Below are 15,284 nucleotides of genomic sequence, written 5' to 3' on the forward strand. Positions count from 1 at the left end.
TTGTTTCTTCATGACAAAGTCTGCATTTTCTGATATGTTAGTGGACTGACATGCGTACTGGAAACACATTTTTTGTACTTTTATCTAAAACACGCTTTGCAGATTATATCTTTAATAATTTGTTAGAATAATTCAAGATATTGGTCTAAATCTAAACATTTAAATAAATACTTTGTGTTCCCAATCCCTTAGAACAAGATGTTCTCTGCTGCATTCTGAAGTAAAGGGGAAAGATCCAACAGACTAGCTAACAGATTGAAAGACTGCGTACAGTGATGGCAATACTTTATAAACTGAATTCACTGGTCTGTAATTTGAAGATATTTCACTACTTAATTTCTTTCCTTTCTTCCACAAAAAGAAAATCAACAAACACCCAAAACTGTCTCTGTCTTCAATTTTTATGGAGAGAAAACCTAGCAAGATGAACTATCATTTCATGAATGAATACAGAATAAACATAGTCTTTTTTGTAGCCATAATTATAAATCCTATTATTTCTCAGTGCAAGAAAGGTGAGATACTGTAAGGTTGAGTTTAAAATTTAAGTACAATGAATAAAGTTAATTCAGGGGTTGTTACCTTAAAAGTTAAATTGTTCTTGAAATTAATCTCTTCTTATAAGAAGGAAAGAGATATCAACCAAAGCTAACTTTATCCTACTTTTCAAATGTATTTCTCAATTTTATAACACTTTACATATACCTTACATTAAAAAGAAATGAGGAAAACCAAAATGTCTTTTATAGTTAGACAATCACTCAAAAATAGCGCATATGTGCAACATGGGAAAGTTTAACAATAATTAAACCATAGGTGTTGCATATTTATATAAGTAAAGTTCCATTTGAGAAATACATTTTGAAACAAATTCCTAAAAATTAGGAATTAGTAACTATGGCAATCCTACTGTAAATCAAGGTAATTCCGACAGCTCTGCCAAGTGTCTAAAAGGACAGACAGTATGAAATAGAAAACAGCTACTGAAAGGGGAAAGGAATATAAAAGCTCCTTATAAAAAGATAGGGCAGTGCTCATTGTCATGCAGGCACATTAGTTGCCATATCCTGTGTCCATTGACTGCAGTGGAAGCTTTAGCATTGACTTCAAACAGGTGCAAGTCTCATGCGACTAAAGGGAATAAAACGTACAGTCACGGCATGAAAGCAACAGTGTATAAAATGTGGTGAGACAGGATATGCAATTCCAACCTGGTACACAAGAATCTGACAAAGCTATTTAAATGCAGTGCCAAGTAAGGATGCAAGTGAAAAACCAGACATTTCTAAACAGACATTTGGCAGGCCTCCATTCAACGCTACAAGAAAAGCATAGGAAAGATGTTACAAAAACGAGAGTGTTAAACTGTAGTGGGGGGGAAGAACAAGGAAGACCCAGAAACAGGAATAAGCATTATCCTGTTCTGTCAAAATACAATATCACTTGTTCAGGACACAGCTGTTGGTGTGTCTTGGTGGGTACTGCAGCCTAGTCTGCCCTGAGAACTGTTGGGACTTAGACCCATTTTTATTTATTTTCTTCTGTATTATCATGAGCATTTGAAAACGTTGGAGGACATTTCTTTTCACTTACATAATCTTCAAAGAGAAGTCCTAGGCTACATTCTTATATCAGCTGAGTTATGCATGATGTCCTCAACTAATTCTGTAAAGTGAGTAGCTGAGATGTCATTCTATTAATTAGAAGCTGGTCAGAAATAGAATACTTAGCCCAAAGGAAACTATGTGACTTCAAGATTTCTTTCCAGACACAATCAGAAGAGAAAGCTATGGAACACAGAAACTATCTAAAATGGGGGTAATAAACATATTAAGCTCATCTGGATGAGTATTAGAGCAGGATGACTGAATCTCAACATTTAGTTTAAAACTGGATTTTGACATTAAAACAAAGACTGAAGGTAACAACTTTGAAGGGAATAAGGCAAAACTATAAACAACTGCAAGAGGTAAAGCACAGAAGAAATTAAGCAGATCTTCTACAGTTAAGTTTTATCATGAACAGGTAAACATGTACCTGTGCAAGCATGGGAAATCCGAGGTTCCTGCATCCATTACAAGGTGTCAACGCTTCCCATAAACCTGAAGGACCACAAGTATTTTCACCTGCATCATCTTCTTCTTCTTCTCTGGGTGATAAACATGCTGAAGGCGGCCTCTGTGCATAAAGAAACAGTACTTTTAAATTAAACACAGTGATACATTGCAAAGAAACATTTTATTTAATGAACTGAAACATTCCCATTTACAAATTCTAACAGATAAACTGCTGTTTTAATACAAAGTAACTTATCAACTGTTAATCTGCCTTATGAAAATCACACATTTTAAGGAAGGTGCATATTGATCTATCTGCAATCCTACTTTAAATATGAGCAAATATAGCAACATTCATTAAAATATATATTTATTTTCTTTATTATGAAGTAATTGGCAATTTCTACTGCATTTTACTTTAAAATTTGCTTTACAATAATTAAGTTTAGAATATCCCCCAGAGGATGAAAAGTATACATTTAAAAAACCCCAGCACATTACCCTCAAGACAGATCTTATTTCAATAGCCATCTGCTGCATTCAGAAAAGTATCATTTGCCTGGATCAGTCCAAGTTTTTTAAAGAAAAAAAAATCAATCAAATAAAAATATTTTTATTTCATATTAATCAATAATAAGCATGTTAGAATATTTTGTAGGAAAAAAAATTATTTTTAGATGGTCTGTCATATTTTGTTTCATCGGTTAGAAGGTATGAAAGGTACTGTGAAGAGCGATTCAGTTGTAACCATGAAGGCTTCCATGTTGATCTCAGTGATAAGGGAATAATGCTGATTTTTGCTTAAAACAGTATCCTATATTTAATCCATGAAATTGGAATATGCAATACCTGTTCTAGCCTGCTTGACGTTTTCTTGTGCAGCCTGCCTGACATTCAGACACTAAATGTTGTCTTTAGGAAAGCTTGTCTGTCTTAATGTCTCAGAAGTGGCGGTGTTTTTGCTTGACCAACATAATGCTATTTGAGACACCAGCTGACCACATCTACTCATCTGGTGGTAACGTTAGCTCTGGAGCACTACTATGAGGCCTATATTAAAAATAAACAAACAAAAAAACAACCAACACACCACTTAACTGCACATTATTTTATCCAATTGAATAAGGAAATTTGTAGAGCCAGTTGCAAGAAAGAGAATGCAGAGGTGAAAGAAAAGTAGGGGGAAAAGAAGCAGAGAAACAGCAGCAGTTCTAAAGATGAATACAAGCTGATGGAAACTGTAAGTGAAGCAAAGGCACCACATAGACAGACACTAATTCAAATAACATCTGATGATCATTTAACCTGTGCTAACTTCCTATACACATTACGGCATACCATTAATTTAAGCAGAAAAAATATTTCTAAATTCTATTTCAGCTCGCTCACCAAAGATGAGAAACACAATATACCCGCCTCCACTAATCTGACTCCCTCTAGTTAGAAAAGGGTTGGTCCCTTGTTGCAGACATCATGAATCTAGCCACATCTTCCTAACTTAGATGGATTTATTTACTTTTTCTTTTAAAAGTGAATTTCTAAGGCACTCTTAGCATGATATTTCACGAGGTTATTTTAACAGTCAAGTGAGACCACAGAATGTGTTGCCATAGCAATCAACTCTTACACAAATTATTTAAAGGATTGGGTTAACTCTGCAGAGTGTTGGTTGTGAAAGACTATTATTGCTATACATTTGCATAGACAAAGGAAGCAAACTACAGGTCTTTCCCATCTATTTATGATGCCATCTTCAATGGTGGTTGCCTTGCGTTTATACTCTAAATGTCAGAATTGTTGTTCCAGAGAACAAAGTGTTTCTTGCCCCCTGGAGCAAAAAGCAAAGAACTGCACCAGTGCTAAATCGAGAAAAACAGGTAACACACATTAGCTGTGACCTTACAAGCCAATGTAAGTGAATGACGACAAAAGTCACAGCAAAATGTCAATGCACCTTCTAAAGATAAAAGATACATGCACGCAGTATCAAAGAGAATTTTTCAGCACAACTAAAGGAAGGTGAATAATGCAATTCAATACATTTGAATCATTCAAGGGAGAACATATGAGTATTGAGCCATTATAGGAATAGAGTAGGAAAAAATCATACCAAAATATTATTCAACAACAGAAAAAAAATACATAACCAGAATAAAAGAGAGTTGTATTATTTCCATGAGGTGTATTTTATATAAATACCCTAAGATAGAGTGGAGATCACAGGAATTTAAATTAATGTCAATATGAATGAGAAGAAATGAGAAATACTACATAGTCAGATCTCCTGATCATTCAAAAAAGGACCAGTGGATGTCAGAGTTCATTAGACACACTATCAGAATAAATTCACCAGTACTCTTAGGCAGCTAGACAATTCAGGTATAAATGACACAATGCAGGCTAATTTACAAACTATTGCAGGGTAGGGTTGGCTCTCTTTATACTGAATGAGTTATTTCTGCTGTCTTGCCCAGATTTCTGCTACTTATAAAGCACTAAAAAAGAAGCATTAGGAGAATATATATGAAGGGTCAAGAAATAATTACTGCTATCACCTTTCTCACTCATCCCCTCTGCCAGAAGCTCAGTTCTTCGCAGCAATTGGTGCAAAGGGATAATTAGGAGTTACTGCAAGGTAAGTGAGCTGCCTTAGCAGAGAAGGAAGGAGTTAAAAGCTGCATGGGAGAAAGGGGAATCAGAAGTTCCCCAAAGAGGGTAGACACTGTTTGCATACCCATGTAAGAGGGATGCACCTGGAGGACCGAGGTGAGATCCAGAAAGATCTACAATCAATCCACCAAACTCAGTCTGTCACACAAGCTCATAAAACTCTGAACCCAGACCATCCAGTTTCCTCCTACTCCCTCCCAGCCTTCAGTCCTTTCCCAGAACTCTCTCATTTTTCATTTCCATTGTATAATTTAATTTTGCCTCCTCAGAGATCCTTTGGACATGAAAATCTAATTCTGTGTGTGCTGCTGGTAAGCCTTGAAATAGCCCTGTAGGGATAGTTTTAGTGAAATCAAAGTTATTTATGCCCACTTCTCAGAAAAGAAGAAACAGAGAGACAAAGATATTTCCATCACCTAAAGAAAAAATAGACACAATTGGGAACCTTTTACTCATGTCTGTTTTGATTCAAAAAAGAAAAAGTAAATGTAGTTAGAAAATGCCACCTAGATCATAGTTGCTCAATTAACTGACATCATGAAATGGTGAAGTCAATATAAACTGTAACATAAACTTCAAAAAGGCCAACTCTGCCTTAGCTAGAAGAGACATAAGTATAAGCATTATATATCCTCACAGAAACAGAGAGAAAACCTTAAAAGATACTAGATGTGATATGTAAAAAGGAAAAAGTGGTAGGGAAATCACAAGACATTGACATGGAATAAAAGATTTATGAAAAGTTCTGGGGTTTATTGGAACACTGAATTAAGTATTAAAAATTCCTTACAGCAGTAAAAAAGTAACCATATAATTTCTTTATGTTTTAAAAAGAAGATAATACTAATATAGCAGTAAGAGATCAGTAAGATCTAGCAACAGGACATTGGACCATTACAATTAGAAGCAAGTTCACCTTAGACTCCACTGCTCCTGTCACATCATCTCTGATTTTCATACCCAATGAGATTACACCTTTGAAAATTTAAGTATAGGATTCTTCCTCTTCATGTCTCCACCTACACAAAAGCCAAAATCTGCCCAGTAGGACACTTTAGACTGAATGATACTTTATTCTAGAATCAGGCTATTTGCTCTCCCAGAATAAGTATGTACATCAGACTGGCTATCACAATGGCTTGACATCTCTCTCCTGATCCAAGAGAACAAGCCAGTATTTAGCAACACACAATGATGCCTACAAACAAGCAAAACAAAAAAGCAGAGGAATTCTGTTGCACTCTTAAAAGTCAACAGGAAAAGAATAAGAGAGCAACTTTAATCTTAACTATTAGTAAAGCTACCAAATTCAGAGCTCAGGAAGATTTATGTCATACATAGTTTTGGCCTTCCTTTTTACATGTCAGTGATTTCCTATCTACCATATGACCTCATTCACTAGACAAATTTTCTCCATGAATACAGCAAGTCATACAAAACCTATTTCCTTTTATTCCCTCCTTTTCACAGTTTTAACGAAAACTGGTTTGCTTTCTGCCTTGACATTTCCAAGTATCCACTGCTAGACAAAATGTGATTGATTTCAGGATACAGAGGAGACTTTCCTGCAGTAGTCCAGTGAAACCTAAAGCAAAATGTCAAAATCTTTCTTTACTTCTTGTATCTCTATTTTTTCACAGTTATCACCCAATTGCAGAAGTATTGTAAAGGTTCTTTGAGATGGTATCCACTAAAGCAAGAAAGCACCAGTAAAACTATTAAAGATACAAAATAATGGGACATTTATCATTTGCTACCGCATCATAGTTCTGGACACTAACGTTAACTTCATTTACATTGCAGCATATCACATACTAAGAAAATAAACTTCTTGAAATGGAGCAATAAAGATGATATTCAGAAGGCAATCTCCTTGTGCTTACGGAAGATAGAAAGCAGCTAGACAACTGAAAAGCTAAATGCTATCACTCGGTCTGGAACAATGAAGTCAGTTGGAGGTTTCTTCTGAAGAAATAATTGTCAGACATACGATAATGCAAATATTTCATATGATCCTAACTGCTGGATTACAGAGGCATGCCTCCACCTCTCCTTTGCCTGGCCCAAAGGAGATGTAATAATATCATGCAATACAATAAAAGAAAAAAAAAAATACAGTTCTGTTGTCTAACATTCTGATTTTACATTATATTAAGAACTAATAGAGAGGGAAACAGTTGCTAAATATCCTCCATAAATTGGGATGAGCAGGTTGTTCTCTGTCGCTGCTGTTGGCAGCAGCTGTGGCAGCCAAGCCAGGGCCGGCTGAACCCGGCGAGTGTTGCTGTGCTCTCCGTGCTCCCCCTGCTGCTGCCGCCCAGCCTCCTCCCAGAGGGAACTGCCTGATGGATGCCGAAGAGAAAAAACCACAAACGTTTGGGCATGAAATGTAACACCACCGGTAACTACGTGTCCACAGCAGGATGCCTACATTAACAAAACGTACCCTTCTGAGATTCAGCAAGGAACCTGACAAGGACAAGGCTCATTCACACGACACATGCTCTGTCTTACAGATTGACAAGAGTGAAAGGTTTCGGTGGCCTGGGCACACCTTTCCCACATCCCCCAAGGTGGCCTTCTAATTGCTCATTATTTTTCCATTTCCTATCCTCACTGTCTTGTCCTTCACCTTACAGTGCACCTCTGTGGCCATTCTGTCACAAACATGTTTCTAGTTTACATTTCTTTCATCGTTTCATTTGCTACTAGTCTGGTGAGAGTTTGATTGCACCTTCTCTATTCAGCAGGGGAATACCAGGGTAACAAGGATGGTCTTGAACCTAAAGCAGCTGAATGCTGGAGAATTCTGTACCTGCCTCCAGCATAATCGCTGTGGGATGCTGCACATGGTTTAAACTTCTCCCACGACGGTCACTAAGTTTGTGTTCTTTAGTTAATGGCTATATTGAAATTGGGAAGGCAAGTTTGCAGAAGTGCCGGGCTACATCAGGAATTCTGTGACCGTCGTCAGTGGTATGTGAAACTAATGCTCTGCAAACGTGAGTTCTAGCAGTCCTGGAAGACAGCGAGAATCTCGACCTCTGCACATCAGCCAAGCTTTCAGACCGGGGCCCCATTACAAAAAAAACCCCCACCAATAAAACCCTCATCTGAAGCAGCCACCCACTTTGAACTCAGGAACAGTAATGTCCAAATGTGGGAAGAAACTCTTGTACCTTGAAGTCAGCAGAGTCATGGGAACTGACTATATTTGACAACATCATAATATATTTACTTTAGGAAAACTTGATTAATTCAACTATGTGATGAAAAGTACATGAATGTTTAGTTACTGCCCCTCAGTGGGCAAGTGCTATTGACACCTATCACGATGAGCACCCCAGAAATTAATCGTTCTGTCTTCAGAGCAGGATCAGATAGTATGCAGTAAATACATCCTGGAACTATGTTGGAACTATATTGCAAGTACAATACACAATAAAGTCAAAATACATTTATAAAATGAATGAGTTCATCTGAATGTGTAAAATCAAAGTAGGATCACGTATTTTAATTTTTTAATCATCATTGCACATAACAAATTACGACAATTCTGAATCTTTGTACTGTTCTCATAAAAGGATGCACACATACATATGATATAACAAAAGTTTGGTGATTTAAAACCAAAACAAGTTAATTATTAATTATTAATTATACAAGGTTTAATTTATAAAAAAGATATCTTTTCTTCCATTGATAAAGGAACTAGTACTTCTCAAGAGTTAAGATAGCTTTTCATTTGCTAAAAAATAACCACACCAGAAAAAATGGCCCATCAACAGACTGTCATTTATGAATAAAAAGGTTAACCTTTGCTAATTGATTTTTCACTAGACATAAAAGCTTTTAAAATGAGTATGGTAATCCTCATATGAAGAGTGTTTTATGTATATGTAGAAGCCACTACTAGGAGGCTTGAATTTAGCGATCTGAAACTTTGTGTGTATACCTTAAAGTGCAAAGCAAGAAGACACCTCAATGTATCTCGGTAAGAATCATCACTCTTTTTTAACTCTCGTTTAATTTTCCCATGTGCATGAAAATTTTCAAATGACAGGGAATACAAAAATGCAATAGATCGAATAATTGCAGAGAAAGGAACACCAAGTTCTTTTAGTAATTATGATTTAACCATAAGGTGTTTGTTAAGAATGATGTAGTAGATGTAGCCTACAGAATTTTTATTTTTAAGTATTTTGGGAAGCATATACTGCATTTGCACTGTCAAGTTACAAGGATGTAGTATTAGTTGCTTGAAGGTGTAATATACATTACTCTGGTCCAGAAATGTACTTATAACATCATTTTTTCACACTCGTTTGAACTGTTTGACAGCTAAGCATTTGAGATATTTGTTTATGGATTAAACTAATGTCTAGACTGTTTAATCTACGGATTAAAATAGTTGTCTTTAACACATGGAAATATAGGCACTTTGAAAAGTTACTTACTCAATCCTAGCATCTGTGTTTGGAACAGGATTGAATTGCCTTCCAAACTAATTTCTCCCTCATAACATTAGGTAAAATAAAGTGAACCTGTGTTAGAAGCACTTGTCTAACTTTGAGCATGTACCTAATACCCATAAATCAGACTATGTGCACACAGTGTCAATTTCAAATGCTTAATATCAAAGCACTGCAAGTGCTTTGCTTGACCAAGAAAAAGGAACTTAGCACATTGAGGCATGAAGTCCCAAAACAGACTTCAACCCAGGAAGCCACACAGAATGCAAGGACACTCTAAACTACAGAAACGTATTTCTAGCGATGCCTTTTCATCCCACAGGCATAGTAGATTTCACCTAAGTTGTTACATAGGACAGGTGTACACAAATGTAGGCTGTGCAAAAATGCAGGAATGTGATAACTTTAAGTTTTGAAGTTTAAGCACATGAATAGTCCCAATTAAGTTAATGGGATTTCTCATGTTAATGACAGGCTTATGTGTCTTCCTGAGTCAATATGTGCATGACTCATTCCAAAATGTGACTCACAGTGAAAAACTCATGTACCAGTTAAAAAAAATAATTAAAAAAATTTAAAAAAAAATTAAAAAGAGATTGATAATGAAGGGTATAGAAGCCTTCAGAAAAGCAAAATCAAGCATTAATGTTTTTATAATTATTAAACAGAATTAAAACCTTAAGTATGTTTATTTTTGCATAAAGGATAGAAAAAAAGTAATTTAGAGACCAGCATTTCTGACTTTAAATGTCACAGAAGGGAAATATTTGAGAACAACTACAAAGGCATCTCTATATTTAACACCTCTATACTATCTGAATGTTATCATATAACATTTGAAAAACTCAGTGCAGTGTAATTGCAAAGTAAATCAGCTGTAAAACATGTATTTTTCTTTTTTTAAAGTTGTGAAAGAGAGGGTGGATAAGTGGGTGGCAGAATGATGAAACTTATAGAAAACACACTATTTGTCATGAAATAGAGCAGAAGGAGCAGAAATTAAAAGTAAGGGAAAAATCAGGTGGTGAGTGAGTAGGCAGAAGTCACCACTTTATTACTCCTCCAGTGAACAAGTTTTTATTTAGCATACATATTCTCAGTAGAAGTGTGTTACTGAAAATGTAGTTATTATGCCATTAAGCTGGTGTTGGCCAAACAACGGACAAGATTGGCAAGGCCAATGTAAAAAGGAACTATTACAGCACTGAGTTAGTCATCTGAAAATGAATGTTGGTTAAAAACAAACAGGCCTTGAAGAACATTTTTACTAGACTACCTACAGATCCCTCACTAACACACACACTAGTAGTTTGCCATATTGTCACCTAACTGCTAAATATAATATAAAAACAAAGCAATAGAATAGCTGACAATCAGTTGAAATGTCTCGGCAGGCTCTAGAAGTTGAAGGCTTAACTAGAAAAGATCAAACAGTAATCTACCTTTTGATCTTAGTAAAACACGCAAGAGCTCAGACTCTTCCCGAGGTGTCAGAAAGAAGTATTACATCCTGTCCCCCCATCCCATCCCCCTCACTCGAGAGATGCAGAATACTATCAGCTGGACAACAGCTCTCACCGCAGCCTGATTTACATGGCATGTGGAAGTAGAATTCAAAATCACCCTCACTAGGAAGGCAAAGATTTTGCTATAGCTGGTAGGAAAACCTGTCAGTGTGAAGCTCACACACTGCAAGCTGCTGCTGCTTTTTCCTGTCTTATGTAATTAAAACAGAGATTTCACTGCAGTCATCTGAGATTCAACAGAGATTCACTGTTAGCTCATCTGTACTGTTCTTTTTGCCTGTGGTAGATTCGACATAGTATATACAGACCTACTGCAAGACAAGCACACCTTCATGTTGTTTTCCAGATATACTCCTAGGTAGCTGAAGAGCTAATACCTGAATTATTTCTTCAGCCAGTAGTCACATAGAGTCTTAAAACACAGATAAACAAGTCAGGCGTTAATCTGCCTTCATCTATAACTCCTGCTTAATACTGTATTTTGCCACAGATACTTGACAAGAAATAACTGATCTGTTAAAATTATTGAGATGCCTTAAAGGAAACACCATTTTGGAAACAGACACAGGCAAGACAGTAAATATTCCAATAGCCAAAAGGCATCAGCTACTAATAATTAAAAGAAAGACCAGCATAGGAATAAAACATTTCTACATGTTAATATTATCTTGGTCTAAGATTGACAGGCAGTGCTGATGCTGCTTCTTTGCAGGCTGTGAACAGTTCATATTCCAGAGATACTGGGCAGAGAACCAATATCAACAGAAATAATAGCAGCAGTATTAATAGAAGCTGCTCGATCTCAAATAACTACTGAAGCAAATAAAATTGAAGAGTCTTCTGAGATTTTCCCTCATGGCACCAAATTGAAACTTAGAATAAATTTATGAAGGGCAGCTGCCAAGAGACAAGAACATAGATGATCAAAGGTGTGTAAATCATTCAAATTTCACATCCTTCTGAAAAAGTGAAAAAAACCAAAACAGTGTAAAAACAAATGTATGCACGGTCAAGTAAACCTGGTTTCTGCTTCTAATCTCAGTTTCAAAACTTATACCACTGTACTCAGTCAAGGATTTCAGTATACAGCAAAGTTTCAGAAAAGCTAAGTTTTCCATTTATGGCACACTGCTGATCTATATTAATTTCATGGGCAAATATTTGCACAATAAATATTAGGCACTTTCCCCTTAACTCTCAGTTACTCCTGATCGTACATATTATATAGGTATAAGAATCTGGTCCAATATTTATTTTGCTATTCATTTTCTACATGCCAAGCTTATTCAAAGGGACTGAAAAAATCTGCCAACAAAATGCAATGAAGTAGTCATCAATAACTTTAAGACTTAAGGATGAAACTACTTAACTTTTTTATATGTCAATTATAAAATAAATATGATTGTTGCCATTACAGTAGAATAAAAAAAATAATGAAGCTGGTAGTCCAAATAAGTTGCCCAATGTTCTAATTTCATCTACGAAAAAACTTTTTAAGAAACCGTTGTTTTGTATCAGCTTATCATGGGCGGTCACTTTGCCCTGTGAAATATGGCAGAATATTTACCATTAGCACTACTTATATAGCTCTTATTAAGAAGCAGCAAAGAAGGGAAACTGCTGCTGCTAAGAGTACCTGCCTATCCAGCTTCAAAAGAATCACAGAACACAATACAGTGAAACCAAACAGTTGCCCTGATCTCCACTTCTTAATGAATCCTGCAGGGGGTCACACAGCTCTGATGGATTAGTAGGCTCCATGTTTGGTTTATACCACAGGGATAAAGCTGTGGTGCTCCCCACACTAGAGAAAACAACTGAGAGACACCTCCATATGGTTCTCACTCTTCTCATGCATTTCCTATCAGATGGTGATCGTCAGGCTTTACTGCCAGTTCCAAGCTTAATGACTTGATTCTTCTACTAAAAAAAGTAGACATGAAATCAGTGGCGACTTCAGGTGTATACAAAAGATACTTAAGACATTTTTTCTTTTCTTCTACTGTTTGTATCCTGCTGTGTAGATAGAATACCCACTATGTATTAAAAAATACAATCTGACCTGCATTGCTACCTGACAACAGTGACAGAACTCTAGAATTATTATAGCAATACCTACCTCTGTAACATGCAGAAAGATCAAAAGCTAAGAAGTTCCAGAATGATGTATTCTTGTTTAAGATCACAATATAGAAAAAAAGTACATTTTAATAAGGAAAGAAGGAGAAAGAATGCTTTAAGACAGTTATCTTTCCACTGGGGTAAATATCCACTTATGACTATGAAAAATAGATCTCCCACATATTCCAGCTCAGGCTTTTTACAAACTATCAAAGATAATTTTTCAAGAGAGAAAAAATACATTTTCAGAAATTAAAACCTAACATATTTAAATGCTGGAGAATTCCTTCATATTCCTTATAGATCTCAAACATTGTTACATCCTCCATTGCTCAAATGTGATAAACCAATTACTAAAGTTTGACAAACATTTCTCAATCCTTAATGTTAACACTGCCAATCAACTGGAGGGACATTTGGACCTTGATTAAGTTGCCTCTACATTGAGGGACAGTGTCTATCTTTGGGCACCCTGCCTAGCTTCTACCTGCCACTCCATAACACCACGACTTTCCAAGCCAAGCTCCACTCCTAAAGGCACAACTGAGCCCATGTTAGCCTCACGCCAAAGGCACTTTGCACATCCACAGGGACATGAGAGACTTAACGTAAGGGCAGCTGGATCCCCCCTCTGGAATTTCAGCACGCCTACTGGTGATACGCTGATCAAACAGGGAGAAAATGAATTTTAAGAGAACCAAGGAAGATCATGATGAAATTAAATCCTCTTGTGAGGGAGAAATTCAAAACCTAATTCTGGAAAAAAATGTATGAGGAAAGGAGAAACCCAAGGGAAATATAGGGTAGGAGTCCATGACAGATTTTTGGCAGACATCTAAGGAAGGTCAGGGCTTGAGGGAAACATCTTCAGTGACTTATATTCCAGTAACAGCAAGTGTCATTCATCTTTGCAATGATTTGGGTTTGTAATAATATGACAAAGAGCAACTTAAAGTTAATATTGCAAAATATTGCAAAATCATCTGTCTGGGTGGAAATCTCATGGCACTTCCTTCTTTTTCTGTTCTTCAGAAGTGACTGAAATTATCTCAGAAGATCCCAAATAAAGTTGGAGATTGTAGCTTAAAAATGGGCATCATGTTGTACACTCTTGCATACTCACAAAATGATGGACACTGAGGGTATGGAAGGAAAGGAAGACACAAATGTTCTGCTAGACACGCCTGGCAGCAGCGTCCACAGTGGTACAGGCAGCTCAGGGAAGTTAGAAAAAATAAAATAAAAAAGTAATGGCACAAACAGGGATGAAAAAGAAGGTTCTTTAAAGCACTGAATAGCACACACACACACAAGATATTTAATTAACTGAAATATACTTCATATTGGCAAGATGATCTGAAGATCAGTTCTGAAAAGATTCCTCAGATCCTGGCTAATCCTGCTGAGATTAGTAGATTTCTTTGGTACTCATCTAAGCATAATGAAACAGAGGTTAGTCTCCAAACCATTTACGTGCTCAGTACTACAGCATATGACAGATATGACAAACTCTGAACTAAAATGGTCCTTGTGAAAAAAAATATCAAAAATCTACTGTGGTTAATTTAATAAAACGTAGCTGTCCAGCGGGATTCTGGAGTAGATAAAATATTACTCATCATTTCCAGAGCACCCCAAATTTACATACAGCATTATAGCCATAAAGACAAACAACCTCTTTGATCTGAAAAGCTTATATTATAATTACCTTATATGGAAAAAATTCTACACCCATATCTGAGATCCTTACATAAAAGAGATTTAGCGAAGATGAAAGAGTCCGCAGCAGGGCAAGTGAAGTAGCTGGTAGCATGGTAAGATTTACATATAAAATAACCTTGAAAATGCTGGGATTAGTTAGTCAGGAAAAAGCAAACTTTAAGATAGAACAAGTCTGAAGTATTGCAAGTTATAGAGTGTATGCACAAGCTATTTGTTCTTTTCTACTCTGACAGATTTTACTATATAGGAATAAATGGAAGCAAATACTCAGCAAATAAAAGAAAATGCCTGTACATACAGCACATGTTATGCAAAAATGGTAATACAAGGTCACTGCAGTAAACAAAGTGACAGATTGGAGCAAAAGGATTAGACACATTTAGAATTCACCAGTGGAAACTAAACACATAACAGCATCCAGACAGTTTAATTTGTCTGTAAGCTATTTTCCTGCGAGTATCTGATAGTCAAGGAATTTGCCACACACATACATAATTGGACTGGTTAAATACTTCAGAAAACCATTCTAGTGGAAAAGGAATAGGTACTTTTTAAAGCAGATTACATGAACTGGTGGCTTGGCCAGCATCTTCCCCTAGTTACACTTTACTCCGGGCAGTTTAAATCATATTAAGTGTTTTCATGTTTCATGACACTACGTTCTTTAAGTGCTAGCTATCTCACAGGACAGGTCTACACACTGCACTGGAGGACTG

At 36.3% G+C, this 15,284-nt stretch overlaps 1 protein-coding gene across 1 annotated transcript in view; it reads right to left on the reverse strand.

The window, feature by feature from the left end:
- The window catches only part of LOC104268299 (ankyrin repeat and sterile alpha motif domain-containing protein 1B-like), a gene marked incomplete at its 3' end in the record, with an annotated part of 132,667 nt that overhangs the window by 21,368 nt on the left and 96,015 nt on the right, over window positions 1–15,284 (reverse strand). Inside the window, exon 9 of the mRNA XM_009867011.1 lies at window positions 2,038–2,178. Coding sequence (XP_009865313.1) covers window positions 2,038–2,178 — 141 coding nt within the window. The remainder of the gene's footprint in view (window positions 1–2,037; window positions 2,179–15,284) is intronic.

This window comes from Apaloderma vittatum, unplaced genomic scaffold (assembly GCF_000703405.1).
Source record: "Apaloderma vittatum isolate BGI_N311 unplaced genomic scaffold, ASM70340v1 scaffold4023, whole genome shotgun sequence".
In the NCBI taxonomy this organism is placed as follows: domain Eukaryota; kingdom Metazoa; phylum Chordata; class Aves; order Trogoniformes; family Trogonidae; genus Apaloderma; species Apaloderma vittatum.